Source organism: Aedes aegypti, chromosome 3 (genome assembly GCF_002204515.2).
Source record: "Aedes aegypti strain LVP_AGWG chromosome 3, AaegL5.0 Primary Assembly, whole genome shotgun sequence".
NCBI lineage: Eukaryota > Metazoa > Arthropoda > Insecta > Diptera > Culicidae > Aedes > Aedes aegypti.
The window spans coordinates 195,991,601-196,006,911 of NC_035109.1; the positions used below are offsets into that span (position 1 = coordinate 195,991,601).

The following is a 15,311-nucleotide window of genomic DNA, read 5'->3' on the forward strand; positions in this document are numbered from 1 at the left end:
CTCAGGAACACGGCAAAACGAATCACCGCAAGAGCAATGGACTATGGCTTATGGAAATCGATTGGACTAACAGCAGCGCACTCTCCTACCTGCTCGGTGTGAGAGCAAAGGAGTAGAAGAGAAGCAAGATGTAAATATAGATGTTAAAAATAGATCTATATCGGTAAGGAAGGTACAGATGAACTGATTCCGGCACAGCAGTGGCCAAGAGCACATAGTGCCTTAAAAAAAAAAAAAAAAGAATAATATATAACCTGAATATTCAAAGTTCGGTCCATCACATGCAAAGAAAAATCTATCAGGTCCAATCGTATATGATACTTACGCTCTATAGCGCACTGATGGGTATTCGCCAAGGGTGGCACAGAGAGTTGCGATTTGCTCTGCAATACGTTCCATATTGCCGTACCTTGCCGAGGCTAAGGCCGGCGAGTAAGCACATTGAAATGTAACCGGAGAGTCCAGCGAATAAACCTGCAAGAAAAAAATGTGTTAAGGTTTCCAAAAAGAGAGTAATTACGATCGTTATACCTGGGATTCGTAGGGAAGAAACGCGATATTGATTTCCTTCAGCGTTTTGATTTTTCTGGACACAACAGATTTGCAAATATCGTTGAATAGTTCTTCTGGGCACACTGTTGAGGCAAATGAATGGTAAGTAAACGGCATTCGAAACAATAATCGGGTTGATTTCTTACCTTCCGTGAAGAACACGTGAGCGGCCTTATACGTTGGTTTAGCTGGATTCTCAAAATCTCTCATCAGCAATCTAATGGAATCTTCTGACGGAGTGATCAAATACACAGCCTCAATGGCCGGTAATGGTTCTCGCTTCTTATTGATATCTTCAACCACTAGAAGAAAGAAAATGGAAAACATCCTTTAATTTTCGATACGCAAGTGTTAATAAACTACACTCACGAGTAATGCCTTCAGCACTTATTTCGTGCATTTTGGTGCACGCAGAAACCATTCGCATGGCAAGCTTGTCGACAATCAGAATCCTCCATTCAATACCGGGTTTTCCGGTGGGGTTGGCTTTACTCGGTGTTCCATTGTAACGGACCACCTCGTTCATAATCTCTGCGAAAAATAGAAGGGAAGTTAGAATCATGTAGTTATTATTCGGTAGCGTGGGGTTTCCCAACCGATGCTAAGAAGCAACTTAAAACAACAATTAATTATTTGAAATTATTCAATTTTTTGAAAACTACATATTATTAACAAGCAATCTGATGTTGAGTTGATACAATGCTCAGGGCACTGAATAAATATTCAAATCGATTTGACCTTTTTTTCTTTCTGGAACCTTTGGCAGCATCTGTATATTACATAACGCTAAAATTTGTAAAAAATGAAAATTTCAGTTCTCCCCATTTATTGGTTTTACGGCTAACCAGCCGAGTGGATGTTTGAACAACTACCGGTAGTTGTTCTCATAGATTTACGATTTCTATTAACTATAACATTTGTTTAACAGTACCAAACAACAATGCAGGTATACCTCAATTTAGTGAACATTTTGACTTCAAAATAGTCCATAAAATCGAAGCAAGATTTTTATTTCGCTTTTATTTTTCTATTGTATTAAAAGTTCATTAGAATGTGCAATGCCCACACAGTTGCGGATCACCCATAGATATGGACCACTTTGGCGTTCTACATCGAATAACTTGCTTAAAACATATTTTTGCCAAGTCATACTATTTGTAATGTTGAGCATAACATTCAACCGCAAAATTATGGTGTTTTTGTACAAATTCATCTTCAGAAAAATAATTCTTGATTGCCGATTCTAATTACTAAATATTAGCAGATCCAACCAGTGATATATATCTATAATATGGTCAAGGAATTGATTGTTAGCCACAATTATGGATCACTTCCAAAGAAAGTAGATTTCTGCAATTTGAAGCATTGAATTTGACACCTTAAGTCGTGCCCATAACTGCATATTTGTCACATTCGACATTTTTAATAATTTCGAGTTAATACCACGAAACGTCATCAAACCATAAACACTTTCGAGCAAGTTACTCAAATCTGTGAATTGTTCTAGAAAATTCGAAAAAAATACCAAGTTATTTTGTCACATTGCTAATTGTAAACCGCATAACAGTCACATTGAGATTGTACATGGACCTTATAATGCAGAAGCAATGATATTTCTATCAGATTTATTTTCTGACTGTTCACCTAATATGTGATATGAGCTTTTCAAAATTTCAGCTTCGAATAAGTATTGTTGAGTTGAGGGTAATTTATAGAAATTCTTGTTTCATCCCATACTAACAAGAAATACACACTTGGTACTTCATCTCGTCAATGCCTACTTTTGTCGAATTTTAAAAATAAGGACGGTTCATTTTATAAAGTGGACACTTTGTGCATGCTGTATCTTTTAAATTTATTAATGAAATTTTAATCGGTTTTCTGTACATCGTTCGACTTATATTGTACAATGTCGTGATAAAAAAACCTCCAAAATATTTATATTTCACACGAAGAATTTCGTCAAGAACTGAACAAAAATCTGCCTAATAATACCTAAGGGACCACGTCATGAATTCATAATGGATCTCATAAGCAATTCGTTATGAAAAACAATAGGAATTCGAAAAATCTACAGAAAAAAAAACATGAAATCTCTTTAGGGACCTCATAAGGACTGTGGACTAATTAAGCTAGTAATATAAACACAAGGCTTCAAGAATCACCAATTCGCGACTACGAAGCAAAAAGAGATTCCACAAAGCACTCGCACCAACGGAAAACCTCGTAAGAAACTGTCATCGTGTGCGTGAAAAAAAGCAAAATATATATCTCCCTTGTTTTCCTTACAGAAAACCGAAGAAAACATCAGCAGCTTCGTAGTCACGAATCGGGAATCCTTGATGAAACTGTCCAGGATTTCAGTATGCAACCACTCAGACCTTCCTTCACGAGAAAACATTTAAATCAGTTTTTTACCAACTGCGAAAAATCTTTTGAGAATTTAATAACAAACAAAATCGTTTAGAGAATTCACTAAAAATTTCTTATGGAATCCGCTAATTATGTGTTCGGTCATTTTTCAGAGAACTATCAAGTATCTGGTCAATTATCGCCTCGATTTCCGTTAGGATTTTTAGAAGATATTATCATGAATTTGATATGAACCTTAATGGATATTTATCAAGCATCCTACCAAAAACCTTGTCAGAAATCTAGAAATACGCTTCTAGAAATTTTCCAAGGATCCGATCATATTCCACAAGATTTCGTATGAATCTGTTTAATGTTTTCAGCCAGAAATTCAAAAAAGATCTAACAAGGAATCGATTAAAATTGCGAGAAAAATTTGCGCCAGATATCTCTTAGAAACTAATGATTTTTTACCGGATTTTGCTAAAAAAATACCTGATACAAAGTCGTGCTTTATTTATACAATTATCTAGTTTCGCCCAGAGTGCTTTTCCCGGTGTTTTTCAATTTCCCGGTCATTTGTAATTCCCGGGTTTTTCCCGGATGAATAGACACCCTGAAATTATCGGGGTATAAAATTAAAAAGTGTTCAGATTAAATGAGGTCAAACCAACGGGGTACCCGGTATTAAAATTGTCTCCTTCCTATTGCCCTGTGTTTTGTGCGAGCTTATCTTATCTGAACCGGTCTAATATGCAGTGTTTGCTGTCATTCAATGTCCATGACGTCACCGATTGCGTTCTGCGCAAGTACACAATCTGAAAAATCGATAATTTCTTCTGCGGTGCAAAAATCTTCCTATTCCATGAGTTTTGCAATTATATGAAATGCTAGAATTTAGAACACTTTGCTGAGGCTTGTAATTTAATTAGGGATTCACTGCGAGATGCATTGAAATGTGAAATCAAAACAAACTCAGACCTCTTATGACTAATAACATGCAAAAATGACAAAGTGACGGCTTTTCAAGGGGTGGTACCTTTGCCATGAAAATTTATGCTTGCGAGTTAATTCATCATTCAATTTGCACTTACATTTTAAAACTATAGCTAACAAACCTTAAAAGTAGACACTAAAGTTAATAATACTTACTTTGACCAACGAGTAATTTTAATGCCATGACGACGATTCAATAACACCGATTTTCCTGAACAGAGGCCGAAGACTGATTGTTTTTTGTTTGATGATGAAAAATCTGCAGCGACTGTGGGAGAGGCTTTAATTCCGATTCTATCTACTAACTCAACATCGGCCCTACATAACCTGAAAGCAGCTTTGTGTTGGCTCAACACGAAGCTTAGACACAATATGTTTTATGGCAAATTTTATGGTGAGATTTTGACAACCACAAAAAGGGATACGAATTCTACACCTTTATCTGTGACACCATAAGGTGTCAATTCTTGCTATTTTCTAAAAGGGCGAAAAAATAGCCTTTTGTGATGAGAACAAGCATCATCTACAATAAGAGCGTAAACAGATTGTGATATACACTTAGGGCTCATTCACAAATGTCATAACGCTGAAGGGAGTGGGTGGGTGTCCTTGATATGGGGCTGCACTGTTTGGGTTTATTCACAAATTTCATAACGCTGAAAATGGCCATTTTTGACACCCACCCACCCCCATCGTAACGCTTTTTGTATGAATATTTTTCAAATCTTGTATAAGCTGTAACAACATAAGAACACCCACCCACCCCCATTGGTGTTATGACATTTGTGAATGGGCCCTTTTGATTTTGCATGAGATTTTGACGTTTACTGGCCTAGTTGTTTACTAATTTCATGAAGGAGAAAAAGAGAAAAATATCTTTCTCTCTCACTCATTCATTAAATTTGTAAACAACAAGGCCAGTAAAAGTCAAAATCCCATACAAAATCAGAACAGCGCAGAGGCCTCTTACAGTTCTGGACAAACATTTGAAAAAGGCCCAAGAGGTCTTGAGCCTTGTTTCAGAAACGTTGCTGTTGAGCCCTTTTTAGCCCGCCCACGCAACTAACCCAGGCCCATGGCACGGGACGACTTTTAGCGTAGTCAACATCTCCATGTGTTTACTCATTTTCGGGTGATTTGAATCGACAGTGTAATCAGAATGCGATGTTTTGTTTAATATTCATGTTCCATAATCGAGCAAGTTTCGCAATCAAATCACTGATTGCTTGCTTGGAGGCTTGCAGGATGCCTTTTAACGTTTGCTCTCCTTCCAAAACCATCGAAATGTTGAATGTGCTTCAACTTTTTGGCACATTATTAGCTGATTTAACAATATCAAAAATTGGTAATCAAACCATAGCAAACAATTAAACAAAAAAAAATGGTATTTATATTCACAGTTCTTACAACTGACAGTGGGCGATATTCACTTATCGCCCGGGACATCCTGGCTACGAAGAACACTGTGTATCGATATATGGTTGTCATGGGCCTGAACTAACCCCACTATCAGAAAGATTGGTGTTAGCTCTTCCAGTAGAAGCATATAGAGCTTAGTGACATTTGAACACACGTAGACTAGCATACGCTCGTCATACACAGTTTGTTTTTGTTTTCCTCAAAAAAACTTGCACACGCTTTCCAGACTCATCAAAATGCATATGGAAATATTACCCAATTTGAAATTTTTTTACCCGGATTCTGGGTGTTTTTCGAGACAGAGTGCATATTGTTTTTCTCGCACGGAGAAAAATAATTATTAAATACAACCATTTTTAGTTAATTTCAAACAATTTTTTGGTTTGAAATTTACACAAATAAAATTATGGTTCAAATCAACAACATGCATCGTTTAAAACAAACTAAAATTCTATGTTGTTTTAATCACGGTTTTCTAGATAAATTCAACAAATCTTAGTTTGAAACTACCATGAAATTTGTTGCAGGATTATGACAGTTCATGAAACTACCAAAAAATTAGGTTGATTCAAACTAAAAAAAGTGGTTTGAAATAACCAAGAATCACATTAAAATAAACATATTTATTAGTTGATTCAACTGGTTTTTTTTTGGTTGCTTATGGTTTTATACTATATTATTTTTATTTTATTTTCTTAATTATTATTGATAACAAATCTTTCATGCTTTCTTTTTAAATTATTTGTATTTTAATAAATAATGATTAACAATAATGTCTCTATGACAATTAATGAAATTAATTCAACAATAACAGGCTTCTATCAGCGAAAGAGAATGCTTCCTGCAGAAGGGGAATTTCGGGTGATGATGCGCACTTTCTCCATATAGAGTTCACTCTAGAATTAAATGAAATATTTTTAGTTTCATCCAATAAGGTTTGCGAAAATCTATCCTACCATTTTTTAGTAATTATGGGGAAAATGAAGTAGAAGCAGCTCTAACATTTTCCATTGCTCCTGGATTGTTTTTAGCTGCAAAAAAAGCATGTTTGCTGAATGAGATGAAAACACTATAGCTAAGTATGCTGTTCCGCTCAAGAAAAGTAAAAATTTCTGCTCAAGAAATGGTCAAGAAATTTCCAACAGTGAGTTCCATTTGATTTTACATTTCTTTTCAACTGCGTACTGCGATCAAAGAAAAATGCTTTTCTTGAGCATTTCTTGCAAGAAATTTCCCACGCATCGAGATAGGCGATTACTTTTCTGTTGAAGTGCATACTTCGCTTATGTATATATAATTAATCAAATTACCTCAGTAACAAATGTAGAAACGTTCAAATCACTATTTACTGATGGAAAACGGAATACTTTCGTGATATTCAATTGTCAATTATCTAATTGTATAAATATGGTGGAATTTCTTAGATTAACTGCGTGCTAATCCAAAACAAAAACAGAAACAACTCATGAAGTTTATTTATTTCAAACTAAAATTTTGGTTGTTTTTGATTCAAACAAAATCTAAGTTTGATTCAACATAATGAAATTGTTGCCTCAACCAACTATTTTATTTTGAAACAAAAAATTAATCAGGGAAACAAACAACCTAATTTTTGGTAGAACCAAACTAGCTGTTTGTAATAATTAACTAATAATTTAGTTTGAAGCAACCATAATACGCCTTATATGAACATAAAGATTTCAAATTGAAACAACCTATGAAACAAGCTAGTTTCAAACAAAATCTTAATATTACAACAAAAAATTTTGGTTTAAAAATAACAATTTTTTTAGTTTGAAATTCAACAAACATTTTGGTTGTTTCAAACTCGGGTAATTTTTCTCCGTGATCTAAGGTATGAACGATGGTATGAACTCAGATAAAGTTTGAACATATTGTTCATTATGCCACATCATTGAATTCATCCTGTGTTACCTTAAAGCTAAGTAGCTCATCATTCGATTTGGCAACAATGATGACTTTTCAGCTTGCATTTCAAAGTGATAAAACTTAGTATTGATAGTTTATATTGACTTGAAAAAGTATCACTGTACGCACTAACACGCATTAAGGTGCAAGTAAAAATGAACCAAATGTCAAAAATGAAAAAGCAGTTTTCGCCCTTGAAATAAACAAATCGAAAAAGATAAAAACACACAGCCTTTTTATTTTCGAAATAAAACAGCTGTGTGTTTTTATTTTTTTCGATTTGTCGATTTTAACGGCGAAAACTGCTTTTTCATTTTTGACATTTGCTCCATTTTTACTTGGGCCTTAAGTATGCTGATTCTTTTTCAGCTGTGTCAGTGCAAAACCAACTGATTTTCTTTAATTCGAAATCGTGAGATGAATTAGCAACAATCATCGACGACGCGTACAAAGTTCAATGACGGCCTACTTCGCCTTAAGGTCGTTGGTAATGAAGAGGAAATTAAGGCAAAGTAGGCCGTCATTGATATTTATACGCATCGTTGATGATTGTTGCTAAATCATGTCACAATGTCGAATTGATGAAAATCCATTGGTAGTGCAATGATGTAACTTAAAATATATCAGCATACTTTCAGCATGTAAGCACATACAGTGATACTTTTCCGTATCAATATCAACTACACGCAAACAAACTTTGTTGTATAATCTACCGAATCCATAGTAGGGTTAAGAACTGCACCAACGATTTTCAACCGACTACAAAAATCTGTTAAATTTACTACAATCTGGTAAAAATCACTGCGCAGCGCAGTAAATGTGACTATGTCAATAGTAACCTCGATTACAAAGCAATGTATTTCAATCCTTGACAACAAAGTGAGGTCAAAAGTATTATGCCAAACTTCTCAAATCTAGAATGTTTTTAGTCATTAATACTACAACACTGGTTCAATGAACAGAACATATTTTCTTGTGTAGTGATGTTGACTAGGTTTTGATAGAGTTAACAGTTTAATGTAGTCGGTTGAAAATCGTTGGTGCAGTTCATAACTTTACCATGGATTCAATAGTTTCTACAATAAAATTCATTTCAGTGTATGAGGACTGAGTTTTATCACTTTGAAATTGCAAGCTGAAATGTCAACATGGCTGCCAAAACGAATGACGGGCTACTTAGACTTAAGCGAAGTTTACTCCCAGATTTTTATCACAAGAAGTTTTCGAGGAATGTCCTATAAATGTCAGGTCAGAATAATACCAATGTCAGATTAGTGTCAGGCCTATGAGCCATTTTACGAAGCAGGTCAAATGACAGGAGACCTGGGACTTTTCAATCATCGTCGTCAGTTTTCGCGATGGTGATGGTAGATGACTGTGCGCATTTTTAGCGTAGCTTTTCATACAGGCAAAAACTTAAATGGAGAAAAAATATTAAGATATTTCTGATCACAAAAATGCCTTTTTATGTGAAATATAGGTGAAAAGGAGGTAGCTGACAAAATAACTACACTGAAATGAATTTTATTGTAGAAACTACTGAATCCATGGTAAAATTAAGAACTGCACCAACGATTTTCAATCGACTACACTAAGGTGAAGATGAATGGAAGCCAAACTTCAAATTTTCAAGAGCACAAATCTGGAGAACCGAATACCCGTTTGAGTTGAAAACTTAATCAATTGGTCATCACCAGCTCGTGAACAAATGTCCTATAAATGTCAGGTCAGAATAATACCAATGTCAGGTTAATGTCAGGCCTATGAGCCATTTTACGAAGCAGGTCAAATGACAGGAGACCTGGGACTTTTCAATCATCGTCGTCAGTTTTCGCGATGATGATGGTTGATGACTGTGCGCATTTTTAGCGTAGCTTTTCATACAGGCAAAAACTTAAATGGAGAAAAAATATTAAGATATTTCTGATCACAAAAATGCCTTTTTATGTGAAATATAGGTGAAAAGGAGGTAGCTGACAAAATAACTACACTGAAATGAATTTTATTGTAGAAACTACTGAATTCATGGTTAAATTAAGAACTGCACCAACAATTTTCAATCGACTACATTAAGGTGAAGATGAATGGAAGCCAATCTTCAAATTTTCAAGAGCACAATTCTGGAGAACCGAATACCCGTTTGAGTTGAAAACTTAATCAATTGGTCATCACCAGCTCGTGACCAATCGATTAAGTTTTCAGCTTAAACGGATGTTTGGTTCTCCAGATTTGTGCTTTTGAAAATTTGAGGTTTGGCTTCGATTTATTTTCACCTTAATCTGTTAACTCTACCAAAACATGGTCAACATCACTACACAAGAAAATTAATTCTGTTTATTTAACCACAGTTGTAGTATTTATGACTAGAAACATTCTAGATTTAACATGTTTGGCATTATACTTTTGACCACACTGTATTGTACGGTGGGTGTCACGAATCGAAATACAATGCTGTGCAGTCGAAGTTACTATGGACATCATCACATTTACTGCACTACTCAGTGATTTTCACCAGATTATAGTAAACTTAACAGATTTCTGTAGTCTGTTGAAAATCGTTGGTGCAGTTCTTAAATCTACCATGGATTCGGTAGATTATAATGTGTGTGATGTTGCAGTAACGAACATGTTTGGATCCCTTTTTTGTCATTTTCTCCATGTCCTCGTTTGGTAAGATGAGGCGTTGTTAAAAATCACGCTGGATTTAATCCCAGTCCTCCTGTCAATTGACACCGACGCGGCGATCAGCTGTTCCGAAACGTCTCGTAAAATGGCTAATCAGGATGTCAGGTTAATATAAGAATTACAAGTTAATCTCAAAAAAATGTTAGGTTACTGTCAGGTTATTCTATTGTTGATATCTGGTCAATGTCAGGTTGACCTTAGATTAATTTCAGATGTATATCAGGTAAATTTCAAAACAAAAGCAGGCAAATGTCTAGTCAATGTAAAACAAAGTTAGGCAAATCTGGAAAACTTACTTCATACAGACTCAAGTCAAAAAAGTATACAAACACGTACACGTACACGGAATTCTTCACGTACCGCTCTGTACCAACTCAACTTTTCACTTTTAGAAAGTTTAATTTCTGGATTTACAAAACGACGAAAATAAGATTTTCAACTTCGCAACCCAAATACTACTTTCGCCGCCCCGCTGTATGGAGAGACAAAGTGACAACCACGAATCAAAACAAAACACTACTTGAATCGATTTTACACTCGGGTTTATTCTACGACTGGCGTGAGGTGACAATTGTCGGTCTCGGATAGCGAGGTGACCATTCTCGACTCGAGTGAAGTGACTCTCCATTTGATTTACACGGCGAGTCACTTCACTCGAGTCGAGAATTGTCACCTCGCTATACGACACCGACAATAGTCACCACACGCCAGTCGTAGAATAAACCCAACTGGTAGAATAACGTTGCAAGTAACTGAATAAAACGGCTTATCATTTTGTCATACAATTCTTGTGTGAAATAATAGGAACTCCATAGTTTTTGAACGCAAGCTCATTGTATGCAAAATTTATGAAATGTACACGTCGAAAAAACGTTAAAAAGAAGATTCATTTTAACAGTTTTAGAAGACAGGTTGTGATTCTTCTGAATTAATTTTCTCAAAACCGTATGAAAGTTACTTACGTCGATTTGAAAAAGTAATCGAGAAATGTCTACTCAATGTCAAATAGAAGTCTGCTAAATGTCACGTGAATAACAGGGTAAAGTTAAATTAATGTAAGGTTAATGTCAGGTAAATGTTAGATTAATGTCAGCTCAATGTCAGATTAATGTCAGGATAATGTTAGGTCAATGTCACGTTAATGTCAGGTCAATGTCAGGTTATTATTAGGTTAATGTCAGGTTAATGTCAGGTAAGTTAGGTTAATGTCAGATTAATGTCAGGTTAATGTCAGGTGAATGTCAGGTAGGTCAGGTTAATATCAAATTAATGTCAGGTTAATGTCACATAAATGTCGGGTTAATGTTAAGTTAATGTCAGATAAATGTCAACTACATGTCAGGTCAATGTAAGGTAAGCCAGGTGTCAGGTTAATGTCAGGTTGATGTCCGGTTAATGTCAGGTTAATGTCAGGTTAATGTCAGGTTAATGGCAGGTTAATGTCAGGTTAATGTCAGGTTAATGTCAGGTTAATGTCAGGTAAATGTTTGGTTAATGTCAGGTCAATATCGGGTTAATGCCAGGTCAATGTCAGGTAAATGTCAGGTAAATGTCAGGTTAATATGAGGTAAATATCAGGTACATGTCATGTAAATGTCAGGTAAATGTCAGAGTAATGTCAGGTAAATGTCAAGTTAAAGTCAGGTAAATGTCAGGGTAATGTCAGGTAAATGTCAGGTAAATGTCAAGTTCAAGTCAGGTAAATGTCAGGTAAATGTCAGGTTAATGCCAGGTCAATGTCCGGTTAATGTCAGGTAAATGTCAGGTGAATGTCAGGTATATGTCAGGTTAATGTCAGGTTAATGTAAGGTAAATGTCGGGTTAGTGTCAGGTAAATGTCACCTGACATTTACCTAAATGTCAGGTAAATGTCACATTATTGTCAGGTTAATGTCAGGTAAATGTCTGGTTAGTGTCAGGTTAATGTCAGGTTATTGTCAGGATAATGTCAGGTCAATGTCAGGTTAATGTCAGGTAAATGTCCGGTTAGTGTAATGTAATTGTCAAGTTAATGTCAAGTTAATGTCAAGTTAATGTCAAGTTAATGTCAAGTTGATGTCAAATTAATGTCAGATTAATGTCTGGCAAATGTCAAGTTAATGTCAGGACAATGTCAGGTTAATGTCAGGTATATGTCAGGTTAATGTCAGGTTAATGTCAGGTCAATGTCAGGTCAATGTCAGGTAAATGTCAGGTTAATGTCTGGTAAATGTCTGGTTAGTGTCAGGTAAATGTCAACTACATGTCAGGTGAATGTTAGGTTAATGTCAGGTTAATGTCAGGTCAATGTCAGGTGTATGTCAGGTTAATGTCAGGTTTATGTCAGGTTAATGTCAGGATAATGTCAGGTTAATGCCAGGTTAATGTCAGGTTAATGTCAGGTTAATGTCAGGTCAATGTCAGGTCAATGTCAGGTAAATGTCAGGTTAATGTCTGGTAAATGTCTGGTTGATGTCAGGTAAATGTCAGGTTAATGTCAGGTGAATGTTAGGTTAATGTCAGGACAATGTCAGGTTAACGTCAGGTGAATGTCAGGTGAATGTCAGGTTAATGTCAGGTTAATGTCAGGATAATGTCAGGTTAATGCCAGGTTAATGTCAGGTTAATGTCAGGTAAATGTCAGGTAAATGTCAGGTAAATGTCAGGTAAATGTCAGGTAAATGTCAGGTTGATGTCAAATCAATGTCAGGTTAATGTAAAGTTGATGTCAGGTTAATGTCAGGTTGATGTCAGGTTGATGTCAGGTCAATGTCAGGTAAATGTCAGGTTAATGTCAGGTTAATGTCAGGTTAATGTCAGGTAAATGTCAGGTAAATGTCAGGTTGATGTCAGGTCAATGTCAGGTAAAAGTCAGGTCAATGTCAGGTTAATGTAAGGTTGATGTCAAGTTAATGTCAGGTTGATGTCAGGTTGATGTCAGGTAAATGTCAGGTAAATGTCAGGTTAATGTCAGGACAATGTCAGGTTAATGTCAGGTAAATGTCAGGTTAACGTCAGGCCTATGTCAGGGTCATGTCAGGGTCATGTCAGGTCAATGTCAGGTTAATGTCAGGTTAATGTCAGGTTAATGTCAGGTTAATGTCAGGTTGATGTCAGGTAAATGTCAGGTAAATGTCAGGACAATGTCAGGTTAACGTCAGGTGAATGTCAGGTTAATGTCAGGTTGATATCAGGTAAATGTCAGGTAAATGTCAGTTAAATGTCAGGTAAATGTCAGGACAATGTCAGGTAAATGTCAGGTCAATGTCAGGTTGATGTCAGGTTAATGTCAGGGTAATGTCAGGTTAATGTCAGGGTAATGTCAGGTCAATGTCAGGTTAATGTCAGGTCAATGACAGGTTAATGTCAGGTAAATGTCAGGAAAATGTCAGGTTGATGTCAGGTAAATGTCAGGTTAATGTCAGGTAAATGTCAGGTTAATGTCAGGTTAATGTCAGGTTAATGTCAGGTCAATGTCAAGTTGATGTCAGGTAAATGTCATGTTAATGTCAGGTAAATGTCAGGTTAATGTCAGGTTAACGTCAGGTTAATGTCAGGTCAATGTCAAGTTGATGTCAGGTTAATGTCAGGTTGATGTCAGGTTAATGTCATGTTAATGTCAGGTTGGTGTCAGGTTAATGTCATGTTCATGTCAGGTAAATGTCAGGTTAATGTCAGGTTAATGTCAGGTTAATGTCTGATAAATGTCAGGTCGATGTCAGGTTAATGTCAGGTTAATGTTAGGTTGATGTCAGGTAAATGTCAGGTGAATGTTAGCTAAATGTCAGGCCTATGTCAGGTTAATGTCAGGGTAATGTCAGGTCAATGTCAGGTTAATGTCAGGTAAATATCAGGTTAATATCAGGAAAATGTCAGGTTAATGTCAGGTTAATGTCAGGTTAATGTCAGGTTAATGTCAGGTTAATGTCAGGTTAATGTCAGGTGAATGTTTAATTAATGTCAGGTTAATGTCAGGTAAATGTCAGGACAATGTCAGGTTAATGTCAGGTTAATGTCAGGTTAATGTAAGGCCAATGTCAGGTAAATGTAAGATGAATGTTAGGTTAATGTCAGGTTAATGTCAGGTAAATGTCAGGTAAATGTCAGGTTAATGTCAGGTAAATGTCAGGTTAATGTCAGGTTAATGTCAGGTAAATGTCAGGTTAATGTCAGGACAATGTCAGGTTAAAGTAAGGTCAATGTCAGGTTAATGTCAGGTAAATGTCAGGTTAAAGTAAGGTCAATGTCAGGTTAATGTCAGGTAAATGTCAGGTTAATGTCAGGTTAATGTCAGGTTAATGTAATGTCAGGTTAATGTCTGATAAATGTCAGGTCAATGTCAGGTTATTGTCAGGTTAATGTTAGGTTGATGTCAGGTAAATGTCAGGTGAATGTTAGCTAAATGTCAGGCCTATGTCAGGTTAATGTCAGGGTAATGTCAGGTCAATGTCAGGTTAATGTCAGGTAAATGTCAGGTTAATATCAGGTAAATGTCAGGTTGATGTCAGGTAAATGTCAGGTTAATGTCAGGTTAATGTCAGGTTAATGTCAGGTTAATGTCAGGTCAATGTCAGGTTAATGTCAGGTTGATGTCAGGTTAATGTCAGGTTCATGTCAGGTTAATGTCAGGACAATGTCAGGTTAATGTAAGGTCAATGTCAGGTTAATGTCAGGACAATGTCAGGTCAATGTCAAGTTGATGTCAGGTTAATGTCAGGTTGATGTCTGGTAAATTTCAGGTCAATGTCAGGTTGATGTCAGGTTGATGTCAGGCCAATGTCAAGTTAATGTCAGGTAAATGTCAGGTTAATGTCAGGACAATGTCAGGTAAATGTCAGGTTGATGTCAGGTTAATGTCAGGTTAATGTAATGTCAGGTTAATGTCTGATAAATGTCAGGAAAATGTCAGGTAAATGTCAGGTTAATGTCAGGTTAATGTCAGGACAATGTCAGGTTAATGTAAAGCCAATGTCAGTTTGATGTTAGGTAAATGTCAGGTTAATGTCAGGTTAATGTCAGGTCAATGTCAGGTTAATGTCAGGTTAATGTCAGGGTTATGTCAGGTAAATGTCAGGTTTATGTCAGGTTGATGTCAGGTCAATGTCAGGTTAATGTCAGGCCAATGTCAGGTTAATGTAAGGTTGATGTCAGGTTAATGTCAGGTTAATGTAAGGTTGATGTCAGGTTAATGTCAGGTTGATGTCAGGTTAATGTCAGGTAAATGTCAGGTTAATGTCAGGTATATGTCAGGCATATGTTAGGTTAATGTCAGGTGAATGTCAGGTTAATGTCAGGTCATTGTTAGGTTAATGTCAGGTTAATGACAGGATAATGTCAGGTTAATGTCAAGTTAATGTCAGGTTAATGTCAGGTCAATGTCAGGTTAATGTCAGGTTAAT

At 36.0% G+C, this 15,311-nt stretch overlaps 1 protein-coding gene across 2 annotated transcripts in view; it reads right to left on the minus strand.

Moving 5' to 3' along the window:
* LOC5569005 (protein ROP) overlaps positions 1 to 4,215 on the minus strand; it is a 38,852-nt gene extending 34,637 nt beyond the window's left edge. For both annotated transcript variants that reach the window (XM_021854571.1, XM_001652608.2), the window contains exons 1-5: positions 4,057 to 4,215; positions 922 to 1,083; positions 699 to 854; positions 532 to 635; positions 326 to 474 (exon numbers count right to left, since the gene is read on the minus strand). In XM_021854571.1, the coding sequence (XP_021710263.1) occupies positions 326 to 474; positions 532 to 635; positions 699 to 854; positions 922 to 1,083; positions 4,057 to 4,084 (599 nt within the window). In that variant the 5' untranslated portion in view covers positions 4,085 to 4,215. The remainder of the gene's footprint in view (positions 1 to 325; positions 475 to 531; positions 636 to 698; positions 855 to 921; positions 1,084 to 4,056) is intronic.
* Positions 4,216 to 15,311: the final 11,096 nt, after the last annotated feature.